This window comes from Rhamphochromis sp. 'chilingali' (genome assembly GCF_963969265.1).
Source record: "Rhamphochromis sp. 'chilingali' genome assembly, chromosome: 3".
Taxonomy (NCBI): domain Eukaryota; kingdom Metazoa; phylum Chordata; class Actinopteri; order Cichliformes; family Cichlidae; genus Rhamphochromis; species Rhamphochromis sp. 'chilingali'.
This window is the reverse complement of record NC_137931.1, coordinates 35,759,638-35,785,665: the sequence shown is the minus strand read 5'-3', so window position 1 is coordinate 35,785,665 and position 26,028 is coordinate 35,759,638. Positions and strand designations below refer to the sequence as shown.

At 46.0% G+C, this 26,028-nt stretch overlaps 1 protein-coding gene across 1 annotated transcript; it reads right to left on the bottom strand.

Annotated features, from left to right (window-relative positions):
- Positions 1–1,155: 1,155 nt before the first annotated feature.
- Positions 1,156–25,770, bottom strand: edem3 (ER degradation enhancer, mannosidase alpha-like 3). The gene is made up of 21 exons (XM_080878227.1): positions 24,893–25,770; positions 24,760–24,805; positions 24,544–24,644; positions 24,370–24,409; positions 23,989–24,101; positions 23,696–23,849; positions 23,006–23,140; positions 21,778–21,883; positions 21,491–21,588; positions 20,942–21,067; positions 20,776–20,859; positions 20,480–20,563; positions 20,075–20,199; positions 19,577–19,748; positions 19,338–19,483; positions 19,083–19,227; positions 18,561–18,752; positions 18,184–18,349; positions 17,778–17,963; positions 14,474–16,452; positions 1,156–1,233 (listed from the first exon to the last, which is right to left on the bottom strand). The coding sequence occupies exons 1-20, from the start codon at positions 24,979–24,981 to the stop codon at positions 16,094–16,096; spliced, it is 2,667 nt and encodes an 888-aa protein (XP_080734353.1). The 5' UTR covers positions 24,982–25,770; the 3' UTR covers positions 1,156–1,233; positions 14,474–16,093.
- Between the last annotated feature and the right edge of the window lie 258 nt (positions 25,771–26,028).

Sequence of the window (26,028 nt, the reverse complement as noted above, 5' to 3'; positions counted from 1 at the left end):
CACGACAGACACAATAAAACGAACAGCGCTGTTGTTTTTACGGCACTCTGACAAACATGATCGACGGTTTGAGCTTTTATGGCGACTCCCGATCGGTGCAAAATGTCGTTTATGTTGTTTTTTTTTCCATGCAGCACAACCCTCAGAGATGACTTGTCTTCATTTTCCCATCCTTTCCATCCCTCTGAATCAGGAAACCAAAGCACACTTCACAGAAGTGTGAATTCACACCTGGCGTTAAGAGGCTCAGTAGAAAGAGAAATGCACATTTATAGCGCATGCTGCAGGTTATTACTTCCTCATAAGAGTTTCTTTCAGAGCTAAAAATAGCCACTGCCATTAAATACATGGAGCAGCAGCAGCAGGGGTGCAGTGCAGGGTAAATAAAGAGCATAACCCATCTGATATATGCTTTATGCTTTTTATTCTTGTTATACAAAACACCTAAAAAAACTAAAAGAAATGCATAAATAAATAAATGTGTTTTGTGAAACTGAACACAAATGTATTTAAATGTGAAAACTTACAGAGCTAGTCACACCTGAATATTTGGACTTTTGATCTGAAAACATTACTAAGTGATGTTTATAGAAAACCTCTTGGTTGCCTGCGCAAGCAGCAACATCAGCATCCGTACCTTTGGCTGCTTGGTGAATATTCACCACCCTCAAAGTTCTGTTTGTCTCCAGCTGTTAAATGTCCAGTTCCCTCTTTTGCTAAATGCCAAACTATGTTCCTCCGATAGATGTTTGCCGTCTGTCTGCAGTGGGCCGTGAAACTGCCAGTGTAAAATACACTGTGTCTGTGAAAACTAAATTAACGGGTGAGCTAAGAGAGTGAAGCTGTTGGTCTAAACAACCAAAAATAATTAGCTGAACAGTATCACAGGAGCTGCAGGTGGGCTGATCAGTGACACAGTTCAGGTGTTATTTAGTCTTTGGATTCATTAATACAGAGTTAATGACTCTGCACTTATCACAGTCATTAATTGCAGAGTTAAACTAAAAACTAATTACAGCACAGCCCGCATAGATTTTGTGCCAGATAGCAATGCTGATTTTTATTAGTGAGAAGATAATATTAATATAATCCCCAGTATAAGTGGCTGCAAACGAAAAATACCAAGTTCAAGGACAGGGGAGGAGACACAAACCAACCTCAGGGGGTCACGAGTCCAAACATCTGGCATCAAAATCTGCCAAAGCTGCTGAAACTACCCCTTCTTCTAATATCCTGCAAAAAATTCAACATAAAAAGAATAGGTACATATTACTATATATAAATAGCTCATTAGAAACCTCACCTAAAATTACACCAAGCGTTTCCAGTAGTGACAGTGCATGTATATCATGAGTTATCTGAAATGTAGGAGAAAAAGGCAACTTCAGATGACCCCTCCCTGATTTGTTCAACTGTCTGTCCAAAGTTCATGAATGTAAATGTCTGACTAGCTGTATTTATGAAGTTACACAGAAAAGGAGAAGTGATGGGATTTTATGGGAACTACATAGCAAGTTAATGTGATTATTGCACCACTATCTGCTCAGTAGTGATGCTTCTCTGCTACATGAAGCCAACATTGCTGAAGAGATAAACCCTTCCCTAGATTACACCAATTTGTGTTACCATCCATTAAAAATAAACAAACAAAAAAAATTGTTTTGCATATCGGGCACCATGATATAAGGATGCACTGATCTGTTGACACAGAGTAAAAATCCAATAGCTGTGTTAAATGAGCGAGGTGTTCCTACTCTGAGGAAGACACTGCGATTATTCTTATATGGACTGTTAACATCATCAGGATCAACAACAAAAGTGTAAACAGGACTGCGATGCATAAAATGAACGATAAAGTCTCTCTACATGAGCAAATGCTGCTCTGCTACTGACTGTGACACAGCAAACGCAGAGCAACAGGGAGCCACGTTCACCGCATCAGCATTGACCTTTTCCAGTCCGGATATCCAATCCAAATATCAGATTGGTGAACTGATCTACCTGGAACATCGGCGATACGAATACGGCTCAATTTGAGGCCTGGGATAACTCTAATCCGCACAATCCAGGTCACTTCCATCTCTACCTTCACACACACACACACACACACACACACACACACACACACACACCTCGGATATTCATATCTTGTGGGGACATCTAATTGACATAATGCTTTATAATTTGAAATGAATATTTTATTTCTAGATAGACAGACATTGCATATATGCTAAAAAGTGTAATTTTGGCCTGTTGCTAGGCGGTTGCTAGCCATGCATAATGAAACTTTTGTGGATATGAGTTTGATGTCACTCCCCTGAAACACATTTTTTTTATGAGGTGTTGAAAGTTCATAAATGCTAAAAACGAATAGTTTTCATCTGTTGCTAGGCAACTTGATGCATTTTTAATGCCTGATATAGATGAGAACCATCAGATAAGTAGTAAAGCACCTGTAGTTCAAGTTTGAGTGCAGATGGTCTCGGAGGAGTTTACAGACAAAGACACCAACAGACTGATTTTATACATTACAGTAATATTTTCACTTTCAGCAAACCTGTAACCTGTAAACCAGTCTGACTCGGCCGTTAAGTCTCTGTAATTACTTCAACGCAACTCAGAGCTTTGTTTGAGAACAACGTGAGGGCATGAACAAACTAAATCGAACTCATCGTTACTCTATAGAAAATAAGAAAACCCTCCCACAAACACAAAGCTGCACACGCTGTATGTAGATAGTTTTTGTGTCACTCACACATGCCATATGCTGTCTCTGACAGGCCCATCTGACTGCTGCCACTTACAAAAATGCGCACGCACACGCACACACACACACACACACACACACACCTGATTAAATCTGTGCTGCCGGTACATAAATAATAAGAGGCAGGGTGAGGAAGAGGCTTTTTGAAGACACTGAAAATAGAGAGAAAAAGACAAAGAGAGGGAGGGTGGGTTGAGCTGAAGGGGGACAAGGTGGAAGGAAAAGGTCTACAATAGGTGGGACAGAAAGGGTCCAGAGAGGAGGACGAGTGCACAACTTCAAAAGAACGCCGCCTGGCCCTCGCTGCTCCTTCAGAGCGTTTGAAGTTGACAGGAGGCCGTCTTTAGGTTGCGGCCCACCAGCTTCCATCTCACTGGATATGACACAAAGCACCAGGTGCACAGCGCTCGAGTACCTGCGTGTGCAGGTACTATGTAGCCCAGAATTTACTGGCCAGTATTATCAGCAAACTAAGCTGCTGCTGTTCCCTTTATCACAGGCTGCTTCATTCACTGTCACTTGGCAGGTTGTCACTCGGTGAGGCAGCAGAGGAGTGTCGAGGAGACTGCAACAATTCTCAGGAACAAACCATACATAGCAAAAAAAAGAAGCATCCTGAAATTAATTATCTTTCGTTGCTCCTTTGAGACTCTGAGGTGTGTGAATATTCAGTGCAAGATGAGAGAACTCATATATGAATCCCTTTCTCAGCTCTGCAGGAGAAAAGACATTAATCTCTGGAGCCTGAGCAGAGCTTACACATGAATTTCTCTAAGGGCCTACAGGCAAGAGGGAGTAATACCTTGCGGGCAAGAATCCAGACACTTAGACACACACATGCAAGCTCGGGATGAGTGTGTAGGGTCACCTGTGGCTTGAGTAGGAGTTCTGGTCTAGAGAGCAGCTTATCAGCCCGTCCCAGGCAGCCTGGGATACCTCTTACTACAACTACCACTCTGGAACAACTCAATTATGCCTCACATGTGCTCATAAAGCCACCATCACCTCACACACAGCTGGGAGATCTTAATGCAGCAGTCTGAGGCACGCTGTCGTAAAGACACAGCAATAATCGCATCCCGCATTATCTGTCTCTTGACATTGGCACATAAATGAGGGAAGAAGCACGAGGCATGCACCTGGAAACGCTGCCGGAGGAGCCCATGTTATCTGTCAGAGTTACATCACAGTGAAGTGGAGAATCAAACGCCAGAGATGGAGAAAAAAAGATAGAAAAAGAACATGCCAACAAAGGTAACGGGAGAGAGGACACCAAGAGCGAGCAGTCAAGTCTCTCTTCACTATTAGCGTACAACTGAAGTGAATATTAGATGAACAAAGCACAGAAACTCCCTTTCCGAAAACCACCGGAGGACGTACGCTGAGAAATGTGAGCAGCCGTGATAGACGTGAAGTTTCAAAGGGTCTCTAGTGTGTGGGCAGCATCTGTTTGAAGGCTTTGATTTGTGTGTATTGAAACATCAAATTGTGAGTAGGAGCAGGCTTAAAATAGACCTAGCACTCCCAGAGCTATTGTTGTGTGCAGGGATAATGCTAGGCTGTGGATCCTTAGGCCAAGCTGCTATTACTCGGGTTATGCATATAAGCTACAGCCAGAACGGCAGACTATTACACAGCCAAACACACCTATAAATAAATAACACCAAGGCCAAAGGCTCAGACATTCTTCAGTGGCGCATAATTCAAGAAGTCACATCCTTTCAAAATCAGACTTCTGCTCATTTTAACACTTGGTCTTCTCACAAGCATCACAAAAATCTTTGGCAGGTTTTAACGAGGAATGCTTACATGAAGGGTTGAGTGTTGGTTTCATCATAGATAATATATTTTCAGAGCTGCACAATCAGAAACACATGTAGAGGTTTGAACACCAGACACCCAACAATATATATTATGTCCTTCAAGTTCAACTTTATCAGTATTTGTTTTATCTATTATGGTGTAGTTATCTCACTTCGGTTATTTTTTGCTGCCAAACCTACTGAGATATTGCTAAGACAGAATCAGTCTGCAAACAATCTACTAAAAGTCTGCCAACAGTCTTCCAACAGACTGCCAACAGTCTGCCACAACTCTACTAATAGTCTACCAACAGTCTGCCAGAAGTCTGCTACAAGTCTGCCAACAGACTTCCAATAGTCTACCAACAGTCTGCCATTGAACTGGGTCATTTCCATTGTTTGCTGATGATTCACCAATTAGCTGTGATAAGTCATCAAAAATCACACATTTGTTGTTGCCTACATGGACAGAATTTCACATTTAATCAAACTTAATAATAATAATAATAATACTTTAAAGAATTCATAATCTGCACACAAAATATGGAGATACCAATCTGAATTGATTCTCCAGCTTTAAACCTCCACCTCTAAACACGTGCATTTTGCTCAAAATATGTCTTAAATCGCCACTGTAACACATCAGTATTAACAATGCAAATGTGAAAATTGTTTTTTGGTTGACTTTTTTTTTTTTTTAATTAAGTCAATTTTTACCTCTTTATGTAGAGCAAAGTGCAGGTAAATGGCTTTTTGAGGGAACTGCACAGTTTAATTTACAAACTACAATAAAACGCTTCGACAAAAAGCCACCAAAGGCTCGTCCACTGTGCTGCTGCACGAGCCGCGCTGGCATTGTACGTTTGCACGTGTTCCACTGTACAGTGAGATCAGTGCATACACTTTTAGGACTGGCAACTCCAGCAGGAATCAGCCCGAGTTAGTACTGAGCTCTGCCCAATGCGCTATTCTGTGCCACGTGCAAAACCACAGTGGGGCGTTGCTCAGCTTTGATTTAAATACGGGAAAAAAAATCCACACCACAGTGTGGGCCAGCTGTTGAGACGGAAAAAAATGTGCTCAGCCAATTTTTACCTATTGAAGACGTGTTACAAATAAATAAGTAAAAACTGGGAGTTCTGCAGTGTGTGAGCTCTGTTTTTTCCAGTGTTGATTTAACCCACAGGACAGCAGGACTGAGCTGCTCTGTAGATGCTCAAGTATGTCAATGGGACAAGCCTGGCAACTCAGTGTATACACACACGGGCCATGTTGGCTCAGCTTGTGAGCCAACATGGCCCGATAAACATCCAGTGTGTGAAAAGGATAAAAGGTTCTTAACACCAACTGGCACACGACCGCCTCTGGATCCAGATGCTCAAGATTCATTATGAGCATATGGGCCAAAACAGAGGGGCAACCCAGTTTAAAGATAAAGAAGTTGTGATGTCAGCTAGCAGCTCTTGCGTCATTCAAGCCGATCTTACCCCAGATTTGGCGCAGAGCCTCCTGTTGCTGTTTCACCTCGTAAGCAATTGTAAGCAGTTTGAAACAATAATCCTGAGCCAGGCGATACAAAGAGCTCTTCTTAAATGCAGACCAAGTTGTATATTTAACACATGGCAAATAACCAGACCCTGAAAATTATTTGGCAAACACAGAGGCCTGCCCATGCCTGCATATGTTGGTGTGGGACGTGACCTGCCCTCAGGTCTGTGAACAAGCCTCCTTTACAAGTCAGTTTGTTAAAGGAGGAACTCAGAAAGCGCTGTGAGGAAGATGTGAATGCTTGCACAAACACAGGTCGTGCACACAGACCGAGTAGTGTGCAGTGCAAGGGTTTCTCAAATGCAAGATTGTGCCAGAGGGAGCACAAGCAACCACAGAGCCTGAAAAACGGGCCAAACAAAGGCGGAAAACTGGTTGAAGCATAGCAGAGAGTTTTTGTTTAACGGGTTTATTTCTGTGCGTGAACTGGACGTGTACGTTTATCAGTTCCCACCGTAAAGCTCCCGGCTGTGATGGGGAAGTGCTCGCTCAGCAGCCATTTAAGCCTCAGGGAGAGTGACTTCAGGGCAGCCTCACCTGTGACGACACAGCGACAGTTTCTATCTTTGCTTCATCATCTTCACAGCTGAGTGCTGAGCTACGCTTTAGAAACTGCATGTCAAAAACACAAAAAAGGTTTGGATGCGCTTTAAATCTAAAACAAAAAAAAAGAAGAAGAAGAGAGAATTCAGTGGTTTGAAACGGCTCAAAGCCTATATTTAATTGAAAATAGTACAAAACACAACATATCATTAGGCTCTTTTTGAGTTTACTGCAAGGAGCACATCTCCCTCGGTGACGTGCAGCGAGCGTGGGCAGCTGGACTTTCAGAGCGGTCATGATGTAATACATGCAGTCTTGGCTGACATAATTAAGGACTTCCATGAAAACACAAAAGCTCATCTGGAATGCAGCATGTGTATAACATTCAGCATTAATGGTGCCTTCTCAGGTGGAACATCTACTGATATCATCAGCCAACTAGCCTCTCTCCCCCTTTATCCAAACCGGAGCTGCGACTGCGCGCCCTGTGTGACCTGCGTCACCGTCGCTGCCTCTGATACTGCAGTTTCAAAGGTGGACGCCAGATCTGCAACCACTCAGTGTCAGTTAACGTCTTGAAAACAACCTTGGAGCATCAAGACGTTGATAAAACAGGGATGAGATAGAGTCAGTCTGATATCTGTTTGGGGCTGAATGGAGTCAAGTTTACAATTATATGTAGTCTGCAATGACGCAGCATTTAACTGTGATAAACAGATCAAATCTGTTTCCGTCTAAATGCACACAAATTCACAGTAACTACTTAGATCCAGAATCCAGCCTAACTTCCGTGAGCTGAGACAGAAATTTAGAAATTTGTCCTCCAATAGTGACGTAGGTGCTGCAGGATGGTGACAGCCTTGCTTTTATACATGATTATAGCCAGAATACAACCAGCTGAACGGTAACCAGTTGGTTGGAGTAACTCCTTGGACTTTAAGCAATTCAATGTAGTCACCACCCACCAATTTTTCCTAGTCACAAGGAAGTTGCCATCCTATTTTTACTCCAGTGAGATGGAGCCAGTAACTGTTTCCCTTGGTTGAGTAAAGACAGCAACATGATTCACATCATTTTCATACTCAAACAATCCAATGACCCCTGGTGCACTGTAGATTGAGGCATAATCTTTTAGATCAAAAAAGTGCTTCATCATAGGCTTCCCCTGCAATTTCATGGAGCGCAGCAGCATGACAAGATAACAATACGCGACATTCATTCGCTCACAGCTCTGCTCTGTCCTCAAGAGACCCCATAACACCCCAAATACAGCCGGTGCAAAGAAATATGGCAACACATGAAGCTATAAACCACCACAAGTCTATCCTCTGAATATGGAATAAACACCTGCAAGTGTTTGAGGTTTGGATGTTTTCTCTGCGGCACTCGGTCATATGCTGGCTCCCTAACTTGGCACTCTGTCATCAAAAATTTGAGAACACCACGGGACAACTGGGCCTCGATCCATGCCAGGAAAGAGTCCTCACAGCATATCAGAGCCACTGGATCCCTCACTGTAGGGGTCACAAGTTCACAATTTTCTCTGAATTATTCATCCTTCTGTATGTGATGATAGAGGACAACTCCAGAAAAAAGTATGTACAGCTAAAATAAGCAAACAGTAAAGCTCCCTGAGGGAAAAAATATTGCTCTGCATAATTAACACTTTAAAAATCCTTATTTATCTTATACTCAACCCCCTCAGTTCAGCTTATGTGATAAAATCTATGACTAAGTGAGAAAATCTGATTGACAAATCATCTCGTATGTACTAGTCATGTTGCATAACTCATAGTGAGAACGCAAACACACTGCACCAGCTGACCTAATAAACACTCGGCTCAAAAATCAAAACGCTCCACCTGGAGTCACTGCAAATGACTCGTACGGCGAATCGCGAGCTGCGGCGTGTTGAGCGTGTCTTTGCATCTCTATGTGACAGAGCACAGTGCCGGCAACTCGTGGGCCAGTGCGCCATAATATTTACTCTAGCCAGGCAGCAAATGCTGCACCTCTCCTCCTGTCCCACTTTAGGCACTCCATCAGCCTGACAAGCCTGGGAAGTCATGCCAACACACACGCACGTACACACACACACAGGCCGGTGGACAGTAAAGGTCCATCATGAGTGTTCTGCTGCTGCTTGTGTGCCTCTCTTCTCTCTTTTTCACCGTCTGCCGTTGAGTGGCTCTTTCCTCTTCCTCTCACTGTAGTAATGAGGATGACAAGCAGCCATGAGTGGAGGAGTGGACGTGGAAACAGAGGGGACCCTGTTCTGCTGAGTGAAACTTAAGCCCGGCCTTGTGACTGACAATGAGAGGCATATTGTGCAGAACTGAGGCATGTGCTGGTGAAGAAGCTGGAGTAAGCTGTAGACAAGCTTTTATGTATTTTTGGGAAGAGGCCAGTGTTGTTACTACAGGCCCACAGAAGTTTGCACGGCTCTCACCATTTCCTTTCAGTGCTGTCACTCAGAGAGAGAGCGAAGAAAGAGCAGTTAAGCACTCTAATTGAAACGTGAGCTGCATTAAGCCGTATCTCGGTACAGGTAAAAATAATCAAGCCATAGAGAAACGAATGATTTCAACTAATGCAGGCTAGACTAGAGGATAAAATGTCTCCTCTGAGGCCTGCAAATGGCTGGCGTTAGTAGCACTCAGTTCCCTGAAAGAGCAAAAGGCAGGTAGTCATTTCTGTGGGACTGAGGCGAAAGCAGGTCAGAGCCTAAGGTGGCTGACTGACAAGATTTCAAAGCAAAACAGCGGAAACAGGAGAAAGATGGAAAAGTAATGGGGGAAAATTCTTGGGCGACATGACGGCGATATAATTAACAGCATCCAGGGAGCGTGAGGGGTTTGGAAGTAATGAAGTAAACCTTTTAAATGCAGTATTTAAAAGCTGTACTTGTGAATTTTTGCACTTCTCTATAGCTGAATATTATTTTCCATCCTGGGTGCAGGTTCTCCAAAGTAAAAGTACTGCTGCTAATTAAGGGTAGAGCTCTAGAATCAGAATCAGAATCAGAATCAGAATGGGGTTTATTGCCAAATGTTGAGCAGGTTTACAACATTAGGAAATTGCTGCGGTGCTTCAGTGTAAACATAGTGTCATAAATAGCACTTAAATAGACATGAAAAAATAAAAGTAGGGATAAGAATTAAAAGTGCTACGTAGAAAGATATGTGCATGAGTGCAGGTGGTGATCAGTGCCAAACATGGAATGATGCAGTGACACAGCGTAGGGTCATGTGTTAGTGGTGGGAACAGTCATACGGTTATTGTTCATGTGTTCAACAGCAGAGGGGAAGAAACTGTTCTTATGGCGAGAGGTTCTGGTGCGAATGGACCGGAGCCTCCTGCCTGAGGGGAGCAGGTCAAACAGACTGTGTCCAGGGTGAGAAGGGTCAGCTGAGATCCGAGCTGCACGCCGCAATGTCCTGGAGGTGTACAGGTCCTGCAGAGATGGGAGTCTGCAGCCAATCACCTTCTCAGCAGAGCGCACAACACGCTGCAGTCTCTGTTTGTCCCTGATAGTGGCTCCAGCGTACCACACGGTGATGGAGGAGGTGAGGATGGACTCGATGATTGCAGTGTAGAATTGCATCATCGTCCGTGTTGGCAGGTTGAATTTCTTCAGCTGCCTCAGGAAGTACATCCTCTGCTGGGCTTTCTTGATGACGGAGGTGATGGTGGGCTCCCACTTCAGGTCCTGGGTGATGGTGGTACCCAGGAAGCGGAATGAGTCCACAGAGGTGATGGGGGTGTCAGTCAGGATGATGGGGGGGAATGGAGCTGTGTGCTTCCTGAAGTCCACAATAATCTCCACTGTCTTCTGGGCATTCAGCACCAGGTTGTTGTGGCTGCACCAGGACACCAGACGTTCAACCTCCCTCCTGTAGGCAGACTCATCCCCGTCCGAGATGAGCCCAATAACGGTGGTGTCATCTGCAAACTTGATTAGCTTGACAGACTGGTGGGTGGAGGTGCAGCAGTTGGTGTACAGGGAGAAGAGCAGAGGAGAAAGAACACAGCCCTGAGGGGAGCCGGTGCTGATGGTCCGGGAGTCCGAGACATTCTTTCCCAGCCTCACATGCTGCTTCCTGTCCGTCAGGAAGTCAGTGATCCACCGGCAGATGGGATCAGGCACATTCATCTGGGAAAGCTTGTCTCGGAGATGGTCTGGAAGGATGGTGTTGAAGGCAGAGCTGAAGTCCACAAACAGGATCCTGGCGTAGGTTCCTGGGGAGTCCAGATGCTGCAGGATGAAGTGTAGGGCCATGTTGATGGCGTCGTCTACAGACCTGTTGGCTCTATATGCAAACTGCAGGGGGTCCAGGAGGGGGCCCGTGAGGGTCCTGAGATGGGAGAGAACTAGGCGCTCAAAAGACTTCATGACCACAGATGTCAGAGCCACGGGTCTGTAGTCATTTAGTCCAGTGATCCTAGGTTTCTTGGGGACAGGGATTATGGTGGAGGACTTGAAGCAGGCAGGCACATGACATGCCTGCAGTGAGGAGTTGAAAATGCCAGAAAACACTGGGGCCAGCTCGTTTGCACAGTGTCTGAGGGTGGCAGGAGACACGCCGTCTGGGCCGGGAGCTTTCCGAGCATTCAGGTGGTTTATGTTTTTACATCACCGATTTTCTTGTTGATCACGTTTGCTGACAGACAGCTGCGCAGCTGATGGTGTCGGCCTCCTCCAACACAGCAGGCACACGAGGTCAGACGTGTTTATGTTTTCTTACCCAGATCCATCTGAACTGCCAACAAACCAACCCACGAGGCACACAATTAAAACCGTGCCCGCATTAATAGTCATAAGAAATTACGCATACGAATCTTTGCATAATTGGCAGGACGACTGGCCAAGACCCTTCAGACACTGTTTGTGTGGGAATAAAAACACACTGAATGTTTCGCCTCTTCAGGTGGCTGCAAACGAGCCCGTGTTTAAAATCTCAACATGGCTGGTATCGCATCTGCAATGTTATTCTTTCAGATGCAAACCAGTGCTTTTGGTCGGTCCATTATCCTACACACACGCTATAAAACCTTCCAGCAGTTTACCCTAAAGACACCCAGAAAGACATTATTATGATTTACAATACGGTGATGCCGACGACATGCATGTGAAGGATAAGTGTTTTGCCACACGTAGTTCTGCTTGTGATGAATTTGTTATATTTGAACAACCAAGCAAGTTCCAGATATGTTTGTGCACAAGATGCTTAGACTAAACAGGAACTAGGGTTTTGCTGAAAGGTAAAACCAACCTGCACTCTCATCTTTATGCACAGACTCCAAACATCAATATGCAGAATTTGTAGGTGAGAGACCATATTTTTAGTACACAAAGCTTTCTGGGTTCGGCTTGTAGTCCAAATGCTACGGAGCACAGGTAAACTCGCAGGTAAACAGTCTAATCCATCAGATAACCATCAGCTACCATCTTGTGAAGCCTGGAAGACAGACGCTGAAATCTTGGCCCTGATGTCTGCTGGTGGTACTGGAAGCTGGGCTCCAACAACCATGGCTCAGTTCATACATGCTTAATAACAGAGCTGAGTGCTCTAACTGAGCATTAACAGCCACACAAGGGTGTCATAGTATGGGAAGATGGAACTGGTATACCGCCAACAGGAACCCCCCTCCTCCAAAACACTGACCTTTTATATAGTTTTTCACCACCACCTACTTGTGCATTAACAGCTCCACAGCTGAGACCCCGTCAGCGACCCTTTAACTAGAGTAGAGATTGGAAAACAGGCGAATAAAAAGAAAAAGAAACGGAAAGCAAAATCAATACTGTAGTTTGTCCCCATGTCTCCATCCCAGCTGGACTCTGAACACGAACTGAACTGTAAACGCAGGCAGGGACACAGAGACAGGACCCTTCGTCGTGTGACAGAAAGCATGTGTGCAGGCCACTCAGCCAATCCCTACTCACACACAGACCGGTGGCAGAAACAGCCCTCGTCCACCGATCTGCACACCGAATGCAAAATAAACAGGAATGCACGGAGCAGAAGGAGCACAGCGGCGGCTAATGACAAAGTGCGGATTTTTTGGGCTTAGTGTTGCAACATTTGCTTCTTGCACTTTGTTTATTCGGCCGGGTAGAAAACCTAATCAGCCTGCGACGCCCTCAGTCAAACTGACAGGTACAGTGAACCTGGAGGATTGAGTTGTGCTGACCTTGTGCTTTCCACACTGCAATACAGACTACCTTATCACAGCTGACAGCACTCAGCTGCACCTCCCACAGAACACAATGCCCGCAAAGCGAACACAAACTGGATGGAAGAGACAGTCACGGGAACTCCCTCCCACACCCACAGACAGAGAAGACATCCTGCGGTAACCATGGAAACCCTCCACTTCCCCACAAGATGACACGACAGGTGTTGCGGGATGACCCTATGAGCGCCTGTGTGTTCACCTGGATCGCTTTTAATCAGTTGAAGGTGAGGAGGCCACAGGTGGACAAGGAAGAAGCAGGAGGACTCAGAATAGAGAGGAAGAGAAGGAGTGTGGAGGAGTGAGACGTTTATATTTCAGCCACCGGAAACAGAAAGGCATATGTGAGAAACAAGCACACACACAGTAACAGATAAACAAGTGAGGGAGGGAGTGTGGAGGAGAGAGGCAAATAGATGGAGATAAAACAAGGCTAAAGTCAGGAGGGGCACCACAACATCCACCCACAGGATTGCTGGTCTGGCCCTGATGGGAGCTGCAGGTGATGGATGCTGTCCCCTTTAACTGTCTGGCTACACCAGAGCTGCACAGCCACCAAAGGGTGTAATGATCTGCTGCTGATGGCACGCTGTAGTCTACAGTAGCTAATGACCATATGGCACATTTAAAGGCAGCAGCCAGTAAGGCGGTTTGGAAACTTCTGAAGTGCCTTTGGCGATCCGGTGTGCTTCATAGTGTCTGAGGAAGGAAGGAAGGATCCATCTGAAACAGACTCGGTAACTTTGAGCTAATGAGCTGCAAATGGTCTGTGTATCAGATGTAATCCTGGCTGCTGTGACTTTGTTCATACAATCCAGCAGCTTCTGTCTTCCTCTGAGGCAGTCATGAGGAACAAAGACGATCAGCAGGTCGTTCCCCCGCAGGCCAAAAGGCTGCTGTGGACAGAAGGCAGCTCAGAAGTTGTACCACAGGTTTAGCAGCAGCAGCAGCAGCAGAGGTGTGAGCCCATGGCCGGCCACAGAGCTCTGCTCTGTCCTGGAGCTCGAGCCGCTTAACAGCTGTGTCCAGCTGTGCTACAGGGAGACACTGGGAGCTTTGTTCCCCACAGGGGGAGTCAGTGCTGTGTGCGTGTGCTCATAGTTTCATTTCCACAAAGGTTAACGGCCTGTAGCTTCGACCAAAGCTGCTCTTCCCTGTGAGGAGTGTTTCCCCCCGCACACACACACACACGGGCTCCCAGCAGCGGGACAGCCTGGCACAGCCGCCAGGATGTGTGGAAAATTTGAAATGCGCCGAGCCAACGCTGTCCAAGGCGAGCGAGCGAGCGCATTCACACAGTCCAAACGCGAGACAGGAACACAGCTCCGTGTGGGCTCCTCGTGGATTTTACCACCAGTAACAACAATGATAGTTAAAAACGAGCGAGAGAAACAGAGAAACAAAGCGTTGTTAGCCCCACGGCCAGCCCCGCCAGCGAGAAACCATCGACAGTGTGCAGGAAGGAGAGCGCCCGGTAATCACGGACACTCGGGAAACAACAACAAAAGAGTCCACGAACAGCAGGACAAACCGCACCTCTGGGACACATCAACAGGCAATCCCCGCTGCTACTTACTCAAATGAACCGGTTCCACTCGGTCCGGTGGAGGAGGAGAGTCGGGCGGTCTTCCGGCTGTGTCGGGCGGGATCTGCGCTATGGAGACTGGAGAGCTCAGGCTCGGAGCCGCGAGGACTGAACGTAAACTGTGGCTTGCGTCATTTCACCAGGATGCCACTATTGCGCGCAGCAATGCAGCCATCTTGCTGAGGAGTGCCCCACCGAGCCACCAATCAGCGCCGGGCCCGAGCTGCACATCACCGCTGCGTAAAAACGCTCCGAAGGCGCTGAACAGCAGGAGAGCCGCTCGCATTCATGAGACACGCACGTAAATGTGCACATAAACAAAAGTGCTGGAAATGTACCGAGTACTCACCTACCTCTGTCGTGTACTTTTACTGTGTTTTCATTTCTTGGCACCGGATTAAAATAACCGCCAGCGAGTGTAAACATGGGATCGGTTCAGCAGATACTTGTACTTCTACTCAAGTGACAAAAACAGATTTAAATACATATTTCTGCTAAATATGATGAGCACTCTTGCAGCAGGGTTTGAATCACTCTGACAGTAATACCATGGCGCATACTGACAATTTCCCAATTACACGTCTGTCACATTGACTCGAGTGATTTGATGGGGGTGTCCGCCCACTGCACAGAAACCTCTGTCGGAACAGAAGTGATTTTCACATCTCCTGCCTCTTTGTTCCACAAAAGCCAGCATGTGTTCATCATTTCCTCTCAAACAAGATAAAAATAATGGAACATTTTAATCACATGAGAACAGTCCGGTGCAGTAAAACAGGAAAGCGACATTGTTAAACCTTCTGTTTGACTTTTTTTTTTTTTTTATTAAATCAAGCACTCTGTGTTCAGACAGCAAGTTCCTCTCATTCGTTTTTATTTATTCTCACCCTGTCAACTTATTGGCTTATTACTGCAGATCCCACAGTGCCCCCCTGTGGCGCCGTTATCCATCCCGTCGTGCTGCTGAGGGTGTGTCTGCTTCACCCTACATGGTCCAGAGGCTGTTGTGGTGTGAACCAGAACCTGAGCAAACAGCCCTGTAGTAATTTCAGTCAACATACATATTTACACCGACACGCAACTTAGTAAAGCCTTCAGCAATATCAAGCCTGGTGATCCCGCAGCTTATCCATCACCAATCCTCATCAACTGTGGTCAACGTGTACATACAATAAGGCCCGAGACCACCAAACAAGTAAACCTATGAACACGTTTAAATAAAACTGATTGGTCAGTGGGTTAATTTGTGAGAAAGCCACTGAGTTAAAGTGGTCAGAAATGCATAGAGAGAACAACAGTGAAGTAATGTGAAGTGGAAAGTGAGACAAAGTTAGAAACAGTGTGGTCCATGTCATGGTCATAATCCATCAGATAGAATCTGCTCAGACAAATAAAACAGAAAGTGTAAGAACCTAAAAACAACTCCCTTATGGCCCAGAGACAGTACGTGGGTCGCCTTGGCTCGCGATACCATTTGCCGAGGGCAAGAGAATGCATCATCCCCAGCTTCCTTTTGATTCATAAGACTGAGGCCGGTGACACGTGACACCTCGCGGTCGCTCCCCGTAGCGGGATCAGACCAGTCACAGGGCAGAACGCACCTAACGTCTGTCAGAGCTCATCCTTTTCCATCTGCTTGAAGGCCTCCAAGTCTTCTCGCCAATCAGCCAGCAGTTCGTCAACCGACTGGCTGCTTGAGTCCGTGTCTTCCTCTGGCTTCTCCTCCTTCTCCGAGTCTCTGTCCTCTTGAGGCTGAGCCACAGCCGGCTCCGCCTCTGCAGGTTTGACTTCCTCTTTTGGTGCACTAACTTCCTCTGCAGGACTAGTATCTTCATCCACTGGACTGACTTCCTCCGGAGCACTCTCGTCTAGCTCCACCGTGCTCATCTGCGACTGGCCTATAGGTTCGTGTGAGGTGGGAGTCGTTGCCTCAGTCAAGCAGTCCTCCTCCCTTTCTTGCACATCTGCACCTGAAAAGGAAGCAGGGGCGTGAGACGAAACAGCTTTACACACAAACACTCCTCCCCTCCCTCCTCTGCAATCTATAGATGCCTCCTGGTAACCATTCTCAGTCAAAAATAGAACCGTTTTCATCAAGAGGCTGACAACTAAAACAGCATGATGCTGAATGTGAGTCATGTTTCCCAGAAGATAAAACCTTCCTCACATAGCTCCACAACTAAACTGAGAGTCGGCTGCGAAAATGAACCTGGCAGACGGATGCAGTGTGAATTTGACACAGATCTGGTCAGCGATAAAGCGTTTTCAGTCTGTTACCTCTTCTAAAAATGCAGCCGCTTTTTCAGCTGCAGATTGTGAGCGAGTTAAGGAACGAGTGCACCCGTTTAGGACTGCCGCTAACCCAGAGGCTTGCATGATTCAGATGCAGATGGGTGCAGGCGATCTGGTCATTATGATGTCACAGTGGCTCTGTGGTGGCACAGATTCGCCGTTAATCAAAGGATCTGAGATCCAGGGTCTGCAGAGTGCACAGCAGATGCTCAGACCCAACCGCTCCTACGGTGCAGATGTACAACTGGAAGTCATTCTCATAATAACGGCCTCTCTTTAAACTGTTCAGGATTCGTTAAAAAGATTTGTTTTTACAGCTGTTTATATCAAAGTAAAAGCAGATAAGTGTGGTCAAACCCTGTCACTGTCCTGCCTTCCTGTGAAACCTATGATGACCAAAGACAGAAAAGGCTGCTATGACTTAAACTCTTCGAGGGAGGAAATAGCAAATGACACATTTCTGTGATTGCACCAAGCTTCTCTGTGAAAGTCAGAAACAGAAACCTGAGGCAACGAGCCAGACTGCACAGGATGAAGACCGTCAAGCATTACTACAAAGAGGAAAAACAGAGATTAAAGAAGAGAGAGAAAAAAAAAAAAAAAAAAGCGCATACTTACTGCCCTCGATCAGGCTTCCAGGAAGAGGTTTACCTTTGAATATGGCCGCTGCCCATCAAAAAGGACAGAGTATGCAAGAAAGAGAAGAAAGCAGGACAGAGAAGAGAGAAAGGCACCGTTACACAGCACAGAGAAAAGGAGGGAAAGAGCGATAAGGATGCAAACCTCCCCCATTTCCCATTATAACCACAACAAGTGGGTGGTTTTGGAATAAGCCACAAGCTCTGAGACTTCAAATAATGCCCGAATCCCTGCAGCCCATCTTTATTTTATGAAGCCACGTTAAGGCTCAGTCAGCGGAGGCATAAATAAGCACACTGACGTGATGAGTCTCACGAACCGAGTGGAGAGGAACAAAGAGGAACCATTAGGGAGAGTGTCACACCTCTGTCTCTGGCTTTGTCGCTCAGCAGCACCTCCACCTCTCTGTACTCCTTCAGCGCCTCCAGCAGGATGTTGCCTTCCTTGTGGAACAGGAAGAGGAGAGGCAAGGTGATGTCATCGGTGCTGCGGCCATCCCCCGCCATCTGAAAGAGTGGAGCTGTGTCGCTGCTGCTGCCCTCGTTATCGTCTGCAATGATATGGGTTTTTTGGTTTTTTAAAACAGCTGCTCGTTTTTCTATATGAAACATAAAAAGAACTTATTGTTCGTGAATCTGGTCAGAAAAGTGTTGCTTTGCTGTTTAATCACGATGCTGTGAGCAGAAATTACTGGGCTGGCTGTCTTTGAGATAATTAGGTTGTCGAGCGCTAATCTAGTCACTGAGCAGTCATCTGCTGCTCGCGCTCACCAACGACTATGCCTCCAATGGCGCCAGCCTTCTGGATGTGCCGGGCCTTCTCTGCAAACATGCACTGACCCCTCTGGAGCAGAGCGATGTGACCCTGGATGTACTCGGCGTTAACGATCTCACTGCAGCCGCTGTAGGGCTCGGCTACAGTGACAAAGCCCCGCACCTGCACAGACGAGGCGGAAAAGAGGCGAAGTTACAGAAAGAACAAAGACCGACACTAACAGCACGTATCTCAGAGCTCTGCGAGCAAGCACTCGTCTCTCCATCTGTGATCCTGAAGAGGAAACGTGAGCGCCTCGCTTACAAAAAACAAAAACAACAGAAGGACCCTTTAGTGACCACTTGTAACCCCGAAGCTTGGCGAGCCCACTCACCCCTGTGGAACTTTTGGACAGATCCGTGCCAAACTGTGCCGGGCCGGCGGTCAGCACCACCCTGCCAAAGAATGGATGAGAGACGATTTGAATGGCTCTCGGAGGCAGCTGCTCTTTCTGCTGCTGACTGGACAGCTCCATCATCTCCTGCATGAACCGCACGCCGTCCTCCGCTGCCACTGCGCTCACCGCCTGCGGGCGACAGAGCGGGAGAGAGCGTTTAAAGGATGAAAAGACCTGTGAAAGTCATCTGGCCCAAAATGTCGGATATCTTGTATGCGCACATGCTCTTCTGCATTTATTACTTATAAATTATAAAGAAATATTTTCAGATTTTAAAAGATATTTTTCCCCCATTGCTTCCAGAGACTGACTGTGTGGTCAGAGCGGTTCGTAAAGAGCTTCTTAAACCTGGTTATTCTGATTCTAATGCTCAGAGTGAAACAGCTGAGAAGCAGCAGTAAACCCACTTATCTCAGCTATGGATACTGTGTTTGTTCATCTGGGTTGTGTGGTGTTGACCTGTGTAGCATGCTGGACCAGCTGAACCCTGCCATCCTTTAGGTGGATGAGACTGACTCCCATCCTCCTCAGCAGCTCCAGATGTTCAGGGTTGTTTGCCATGAAGTCCTGAGCCCTGAGGGGAGGACGGCCCATACCAGGTTCCCTGACAGGAGGCATGGGAAGAAGCAGAGAAAATGAAAGACAGAAGAGGTGAGCGACTATAGAAAACAGATCATTACTGGCAGCCCGGTTTAACCTGTTTAGCGTGCATACCTGTAAGGGGCAGGGCGCGGGCAGCTCTTATCAACGGCACTACGGATCGGCTCTCTCAGGATGCGAGGGAAGGCAGGGTCAGGAAACAGGAGGTGCGTATTGGGACAAGTCCAGTCAAAGTTTGAGTCGTCCAGCTCCTCATCTGACTGAAACATCAGGAACCAGACGTTTAAATCAAAAGGTGTCCATGCTTTCATCACTTTCTAAAAGTTTCGTTACAGTGGAATCGTTTTCGTCACCGTTCGATTTGAGGGAGCAGGCGAGGAGTGAGGGGCCATGGAGAGAGACAGGGGCAGCAGGTGTGCCTCAGTCGTGAAGACGTAGTCCTCCACGTCAAACGGTATGTCGTCCAGTTCAGCAAACAGCAGGAACAGATACTTAAACATCTCAGCGAGGAAGAACGAGTCCATTCTGGGGAAAAAAAGACCAAATAAATTCTTTAATTTCTGGGAACTGCAAAGAAGTTTCCTTACTGCACAGCGACATGGATGCACATGTTTGATTCAGCAATCGGAGACACCTTCACCAGATTTCTATCTTCTCCCAGTGTAGTTTATAAAATGCTTTTGCCACAATCCCCATCCAAAGATTAAATGATGGCACACCATCGAATGTGATAACATTTTGTTTTGCCCATGCATTATCTCCTGTATGCAAATCTAATGTGGTGTAAGCATATCTAAACACAGTGCCTGATTTCACAATCGTCATTCAAATAAGGAGTCTATCGTTCCCACCGATCCTCGTGGCTGCCTGTCCGTACATCCTTCATTGCTGCAAAGCCGCAGGGAACACGAGCAAAGCGATTGAGGTTGTCCATAATGGTGCGACCTGCCTCCAGGTAGTAAGGGTCTCCTGTGGCCTGGAAGAGCGAGAGGGCAGGAGTGTGATCACAACACAAGGAGAGCACATCAGGGATTTTTAATGAGACTGCATATCTAGAAACACATATCAGTGATCTGTATGTTGAAGGGTGCTTAATTATTACAACATTTCTGACAAACTAGATACATTCTCATGCACCTTGAGATGTGTCAGAAACATAGTAGAAAAAGCAGGCTTAGCATAAACTACTGCATGATATTAATCCGGCACTGTGAAATGAGAATGCCTGCATTATGTCACACTACTTGATAAATTACCTTGTAAAGGAAATAGGTGCTCTCTGCAAATTCAGGCCTCAAGGGATGTTGGGCCCAGTGTACCCTGAAATCAGTAGTGAAGGCCTGAGGACAACCGGAGAAGGACAAAGGGGTCAGCGCACTCGTGCTAAGCAGCGTAAATAGGACAGACAGATGAAGGGAAAATGCAGCAGTGTAGCAATAAATGCAAGCTTGTTCGTTTCAAACTGTTTTAGTTGGCAGCACAAGTCACGTGAAGTTATCTGACCGAGTGGTTAAATTTCACTGAGAAGATGAAGCCAACAGTGACAGACTACCTCTGGCAGGAAGTTGTGTTTTTTGGTAACTTGGTACAACATCTCATGAGTCTCGATGGCAGGCCGGATATCTCCCTTCAGCACCTGGGACATAAGAAATGTTAGTCGTGTTACTGAAATGCTAAACGACCAGCAAATGGTTCGAGTTCACGTGATCTAATCTGACCTGCAGCCCTGGGAAGAAGGCCAGCAGAGAGTCCATCCAGGTGCGAGCAGGAAGCAGAGGTTTGTGGATGTGGACGTCCAGCAGCAGAGGAGGCTGGCTAATGTACTTCATGATAGATGCGTAGTGCTAAATGGGACACGCAAAGAAGATACAACCGTTAAGATAAACAGAACAGACTGCATTTTGTTTTATTACTTATTAACTGTAAACTGTGACCAGTTTTGGTGTGACTTGGCAGGTGTGTGCATGTTTCCAGTCCCGTCAGTGAGAAGAGAAAAGATAAATACAGAAATCTGTCATGTATAAAAAAGTTCAAACTATTCTTCTTGGGTAACAAAATGTTCTAGGAGCGTCACACGAACAGCGACCTTTGTGATCAAGGACTCGGCTCAAGCGAGCAATCTTAAATCTGTAACGCTGCTTCATAAGGGAGATGCCATTGTGACAAATGCTATTATTCACACAGTGAAGCATCAGATTACTCCACCAAAGTGTGTGTGTGTGTGTGTGTGTGTGTGTGTGTGTGTGTGTGTGTGTGCGCGCGCTTACAATATTGAACCGTTCCAGAAACAGGTCGTCTCCCAAGAGGACGTAGGCCTTTAGCAGGTATTCATAATACGAATCAATTCCCGCTCCGACTCCGCTGTCTGGAACACACAAAATCATCACTTTATAAGACGAGAGGAGTCAGAGGACACACAAGAGTTCTAGTTCACCCACAAGATCCTACCGTACTTCAAATCACTTTTCCTATTTCCTTCCTTTAATAACAAACACTGCCCCAGTCTTTCTCTCTCTTCCTCAGTCACAAGTCCTCCCTGTACCTGCTCTCTCACCTCTTCGGACCCACTCTCCAGAGTGGATGTTGATGGTGGTTCCCACCAGATTGCTGTTTCTCTGCCTCTTCTCCCAAAGAAAGTCCAGAGCTCTCCGGGCATGGGCCTGTGATAAGGGAAGGGTGCTTTATCGATTGACCAGGAAAAATCTATCTGCAGCAGCTCTGCACTCTTTGAAGGATTACAGAAACTGACTCTGTGCTTATTCAGCAGTTTACTGCTGCCAGGAACTGAAACAGTGTGGAGCACAGAGAAAGCCAAAGAAAAATACCTGTAATCAGAATAACGCTGATTTAAAAAAAAAAAAACTAAACACAGAGCAAATATTTCCTGATGTGACTCGTTTTATTATATTTCCACGAGCGGCTTTTTAAAAAAGGAAAATGACACGTGCGGAGGATAAATAAAGGCATATTTAGCTGAATGACAACATGGCGTTGTGCTTACTGGAATAGTTAAAGGAAACAAGACTTGCCATTAAAATGACTTGACTTTATGCGAGGTCAAAAATCTGCACGGCAAACTAATGAAACAGAAACACCATCAGGTGCTTCCTGATTAACATCAGCGCAGAAATGAACAGAAATGATGACAAACAGCAATTTTCAAGTCTGCGTGCACTTGTGTAACAGCAAAAAGGGAACTGGGAAGATGTTTTTGTTCTCAAAAAGAGGTGACTGAGCTGAGTTTACTCAGTTACTATAAATATGTGCAGCCCCAGGCGGGGGGTAAAACACAGGTGGTTACGGTGTATCATCATTAAGATACGAGCACTGTAAAAAAAAGTACATGTTAAACAAGAAAAAAACAGAACGACATCTCACCTGTAAATATGAGACACTATGTGGCATTTTAATATTTACATATCATTACATAACAGGGTGGTTTCATAAAGGCAAGGATCTGCAAACTGATCTCAAATGAAACTTAAACTGCATGTTGGGTGTGGCTGCTTGAGACACAATAAGAGCTCTCAGACAGCCATCAAGTGCCTCAAGGTGCAGAAACGGTGAGGCGATACAACTAAAACAGAGACATGTGGTGTGTAAGTGACTGCAAATGTTAAAAAGACTAACAGCTCAATCTGAACTAGATCAGCAGAAGAAAACGGATAATGGAAAAAGATGAGCCGATTTTAAATTACTGCTGAAATGTGTTGCTCGTGATGCTTTGCTGAGTGCTAATGTCCCCGCTGCACCACGTGATCATACGACCGGCCGCGTGTTACCTCAAACACAGGGTCCCCAGTGAAACGGCTTAAAGCGGCAAACTCCAGGATGATGGTTCCTGCGCACGCTGTGCAGGTGTCCGTTTCTGTGCCCGTCCTCGTCTCGGGCCCCCTGACGCCATGTTTCAGGTTCACCTGTCAATCGGAAAGGAAAAGAAAAACATTAAAACTCTGCTTTGAGAGACGCGTTTGATCTTGCGAGAGGATTTGCATGAAAACAAGTCGGCCGAGAGAACGTCTGCATCGGGGAGCGGTGACAGCTGCGAGCGGAGCAGCGAAGCAGAAAATGGAAACATGAAGCCGTGAAGTGAAAGAATGCCCCGAGCAAACGCAGGTAACTGTTTGCTGTATGTGAATAAACTCAAACATTTATTTTGTAATACACATAAAACAAAACATCTTTACTAAAGATTCTGCAAGTCTTCTATTTTTTCCATCGCACAAACGTGGATCGCCTCTATGACTGCGTCACATATGACCTGCACTCTTCTTACTGAACAAGGAGCGAGCTGCTGCTATCCTCCAAGCCGCAGAACATCAATAACACTGCTTCCTGCAGTGTCCTGCAGGAAGCAGGACACTGCCTCAATTAGGGAGACCCTGCATACCTGCACTTCTACGACCTGCAGGGGTCAAGCCTACATCAGCTTACATACAGTCTGTAATTCCGCCCAAGTGTTTCTGTCTCACCCTGGGATAAGGCAGGCCGCTGCTGGTGTTGAATGCGGGCAGCAGTCGAAGCCCCAGGTCTTTGGCCATGTGTAGGAGCTCATCCTGGTACCACTGCATGTGCTGACCTCCTTCTTTCAACATCACGGCCATGGAGTGTCCTCCCAGCAGACCTCTGATCAGACGCACGCACACACAACATCCACATACAGCGAATTTAGTACAACGCAATCCTATCATTTTAAATGTGGGACAGTGCACGGGCTTGTATTTGTTGACCTTAACTATCTGAAGACAATTTAATCCAATCTCACCCGAGGACTCGAATGTTGGTCTCAAAGACGGACACGACGATGTCATTGTCCAGCCGCACGTCTGACAGGACTCGTCTCACTGCGTCTTCAAACTCTGTCGTCTTATTTAAAAGCTGCAAGCCAGAAACGGATGACTGTGAAACTGGGCTCAATTACACATAGTTTAAATATCAAATGAAATGCACTGGAAAGAAAAATAATCCCAGAAATACCTAACTGGGAATTTATATTTAGTATTAAGGACTCTAGACACAGTGCTCCGATCTAATTGTTAAGCAAAACAGCATATGGAATCATCTGTTCTACACAGCCTGTGATCCTTATTCATTTACTATTTTTCATTAAACAAATAAACATCAGATGCAAACAAAGCCTACTCACCACCAAAGTGTCCAGAGTATCGATGAGGGTCAGCGAAAACCTTTCAGGGGGAAATCGTAGCAGTTTATCAAGAGTGACACAAACAGACAAAACTTCCTGACGAGTTCCAAAGCAGTAAGGTAAGTAAATCGCCTCGGACTGCTGTGGTCATAACAAAGGCAGCCTGCTACTCACTTGCCAAGTGCATCATCTATGTCTCCACGACTGGGCTCGAGCCCACGGACTCGTCCTCTGCACGTTAGAGGCATCAGCTCATCAGCTGGGTACGCATGGTCCTGGGAAACACACAAACACACTTTAGACAAAGTGCTGATGCTGTTGACCGGACTGTGTGTTCGCAGATTTGAACAAATAAATAATGAACCTCACTCAGCTCTTCTGTTTACTCACCATATAGTTCTGATATGCATGATCAAACATCTCAACCACTTGGTTCCTTAAACAAAAGCAGAACGGACAGAAGTCAGCAGGTATAACATCTGCTCAGATGAGAAAAAGCATGAGTGTTTTTTCTTCAACTTACTTCAATCTCTGCTTCTCCTCCCGGGACATGGCCTGTCCAGGGCTACATAATGCTCCAAACAGCATCAATAATAACAGTACTAGTGGCATTGCGGTGTGCTGGGAAGATTACAGCTAAATGCATACAAACCTGAAAGTACACTATCTAATCTTTGAGACCACCCTGACAAACTAACTTATGCCATCCCAATCATTCTTTTTTTTTTAGTTTTCCTTGTGAGGTAATGTCTAATGAGCAATGCTCAAAAACAGCACGAAGAGTTAGTTTTGGCTACTTCGACTCTATCGGTGTAGACCCCAAGGAGTGACTAGGTAAAATGTGCGTCCACAGCTGAAACTACAGGTAAATATCTAAGCAGGAATGAGTTCAAGTAACCAGATATTTAAGCCTAGCTGACAGTATGTGCCAGCGACTGGTTGTAGTGGAAATGTGCGCCACCTCTTGGGAACGGGTCCCTGTACGTGTCACACCTGTTTACTTTCCCTGGGCTGATTCTACACAGGATGTGTGACACGTTGTCATGGAAAACCCTGACGTTACATTTAAAACCCCATTAAGACGAAACCCCGCCGTGCCAAACCAATCCAACTGGAAACCAAACCGCTGTTTTCCAGATGTTTTCGCCTAACACACCAGTGGGAAATGTTGGGAAAGCTTCTCTTTTTTTACGTTATAACGGTTCCCGGTGATCTTTATAACTCAATGTGAGCCAAACCAGACTGTTCCGAGTTAACAGTTCATGCCTTATCTGTGTTTATAACTCATGTCCTCAAACAGCCTGGAACAAATTAAAGAGTTAAGGCAACACCTCCGGCTATCGCCCGGCCTGTTAGATGAAAAGCTTACTACAGGAGAGTTAATGATTTCCTCCTCTTGACAGCTCTTGTCGGTCTCTAATTAGCTGAGCGGCGCTAACTAGCCGGGCAGGTGACAACGGGCGACCCGGGAATACGAGATGGGTCGAAAAAACACCTCTCCATCGCTGAACAGCGGGCCTTTCCTGGGTATCTTCTCCGTGTTTTTTGCGATTAAGTTGATAATTTCGCTGTACGGCTGTGTTTCCCCAAGCTAGCTGCCGTCAAAAAACCGGATGCTGTTACGATGAAAACGTCAACAACATCCGCTTCCTGGAAGAG

Bases quoted from the DNA above. Each gene is read 5' to 3' on its own strand.
- edem3 (XM_080878227.1), bottom strand. From the start codon at position 24,981: ATGCCACTAGTACTGTTATTATTGATGCTGTTTGGAGCATTATGTAGC. The intron at 24,806-24,892 runs GTAAGTTGAAGA...CTTTTGTTTAAG, and splicing joins GAGGAGAAGCAGAGATTGAA to GAACCAAGTGGTTGAGATGT. The intron at 16,453-17,777 runs GTGTGACACTCT...CTTCCTTTTCAG, and splicing joins CGACAAAGCCAGAGACAGAG to GTGCAGATGTGCAAGAAAGG.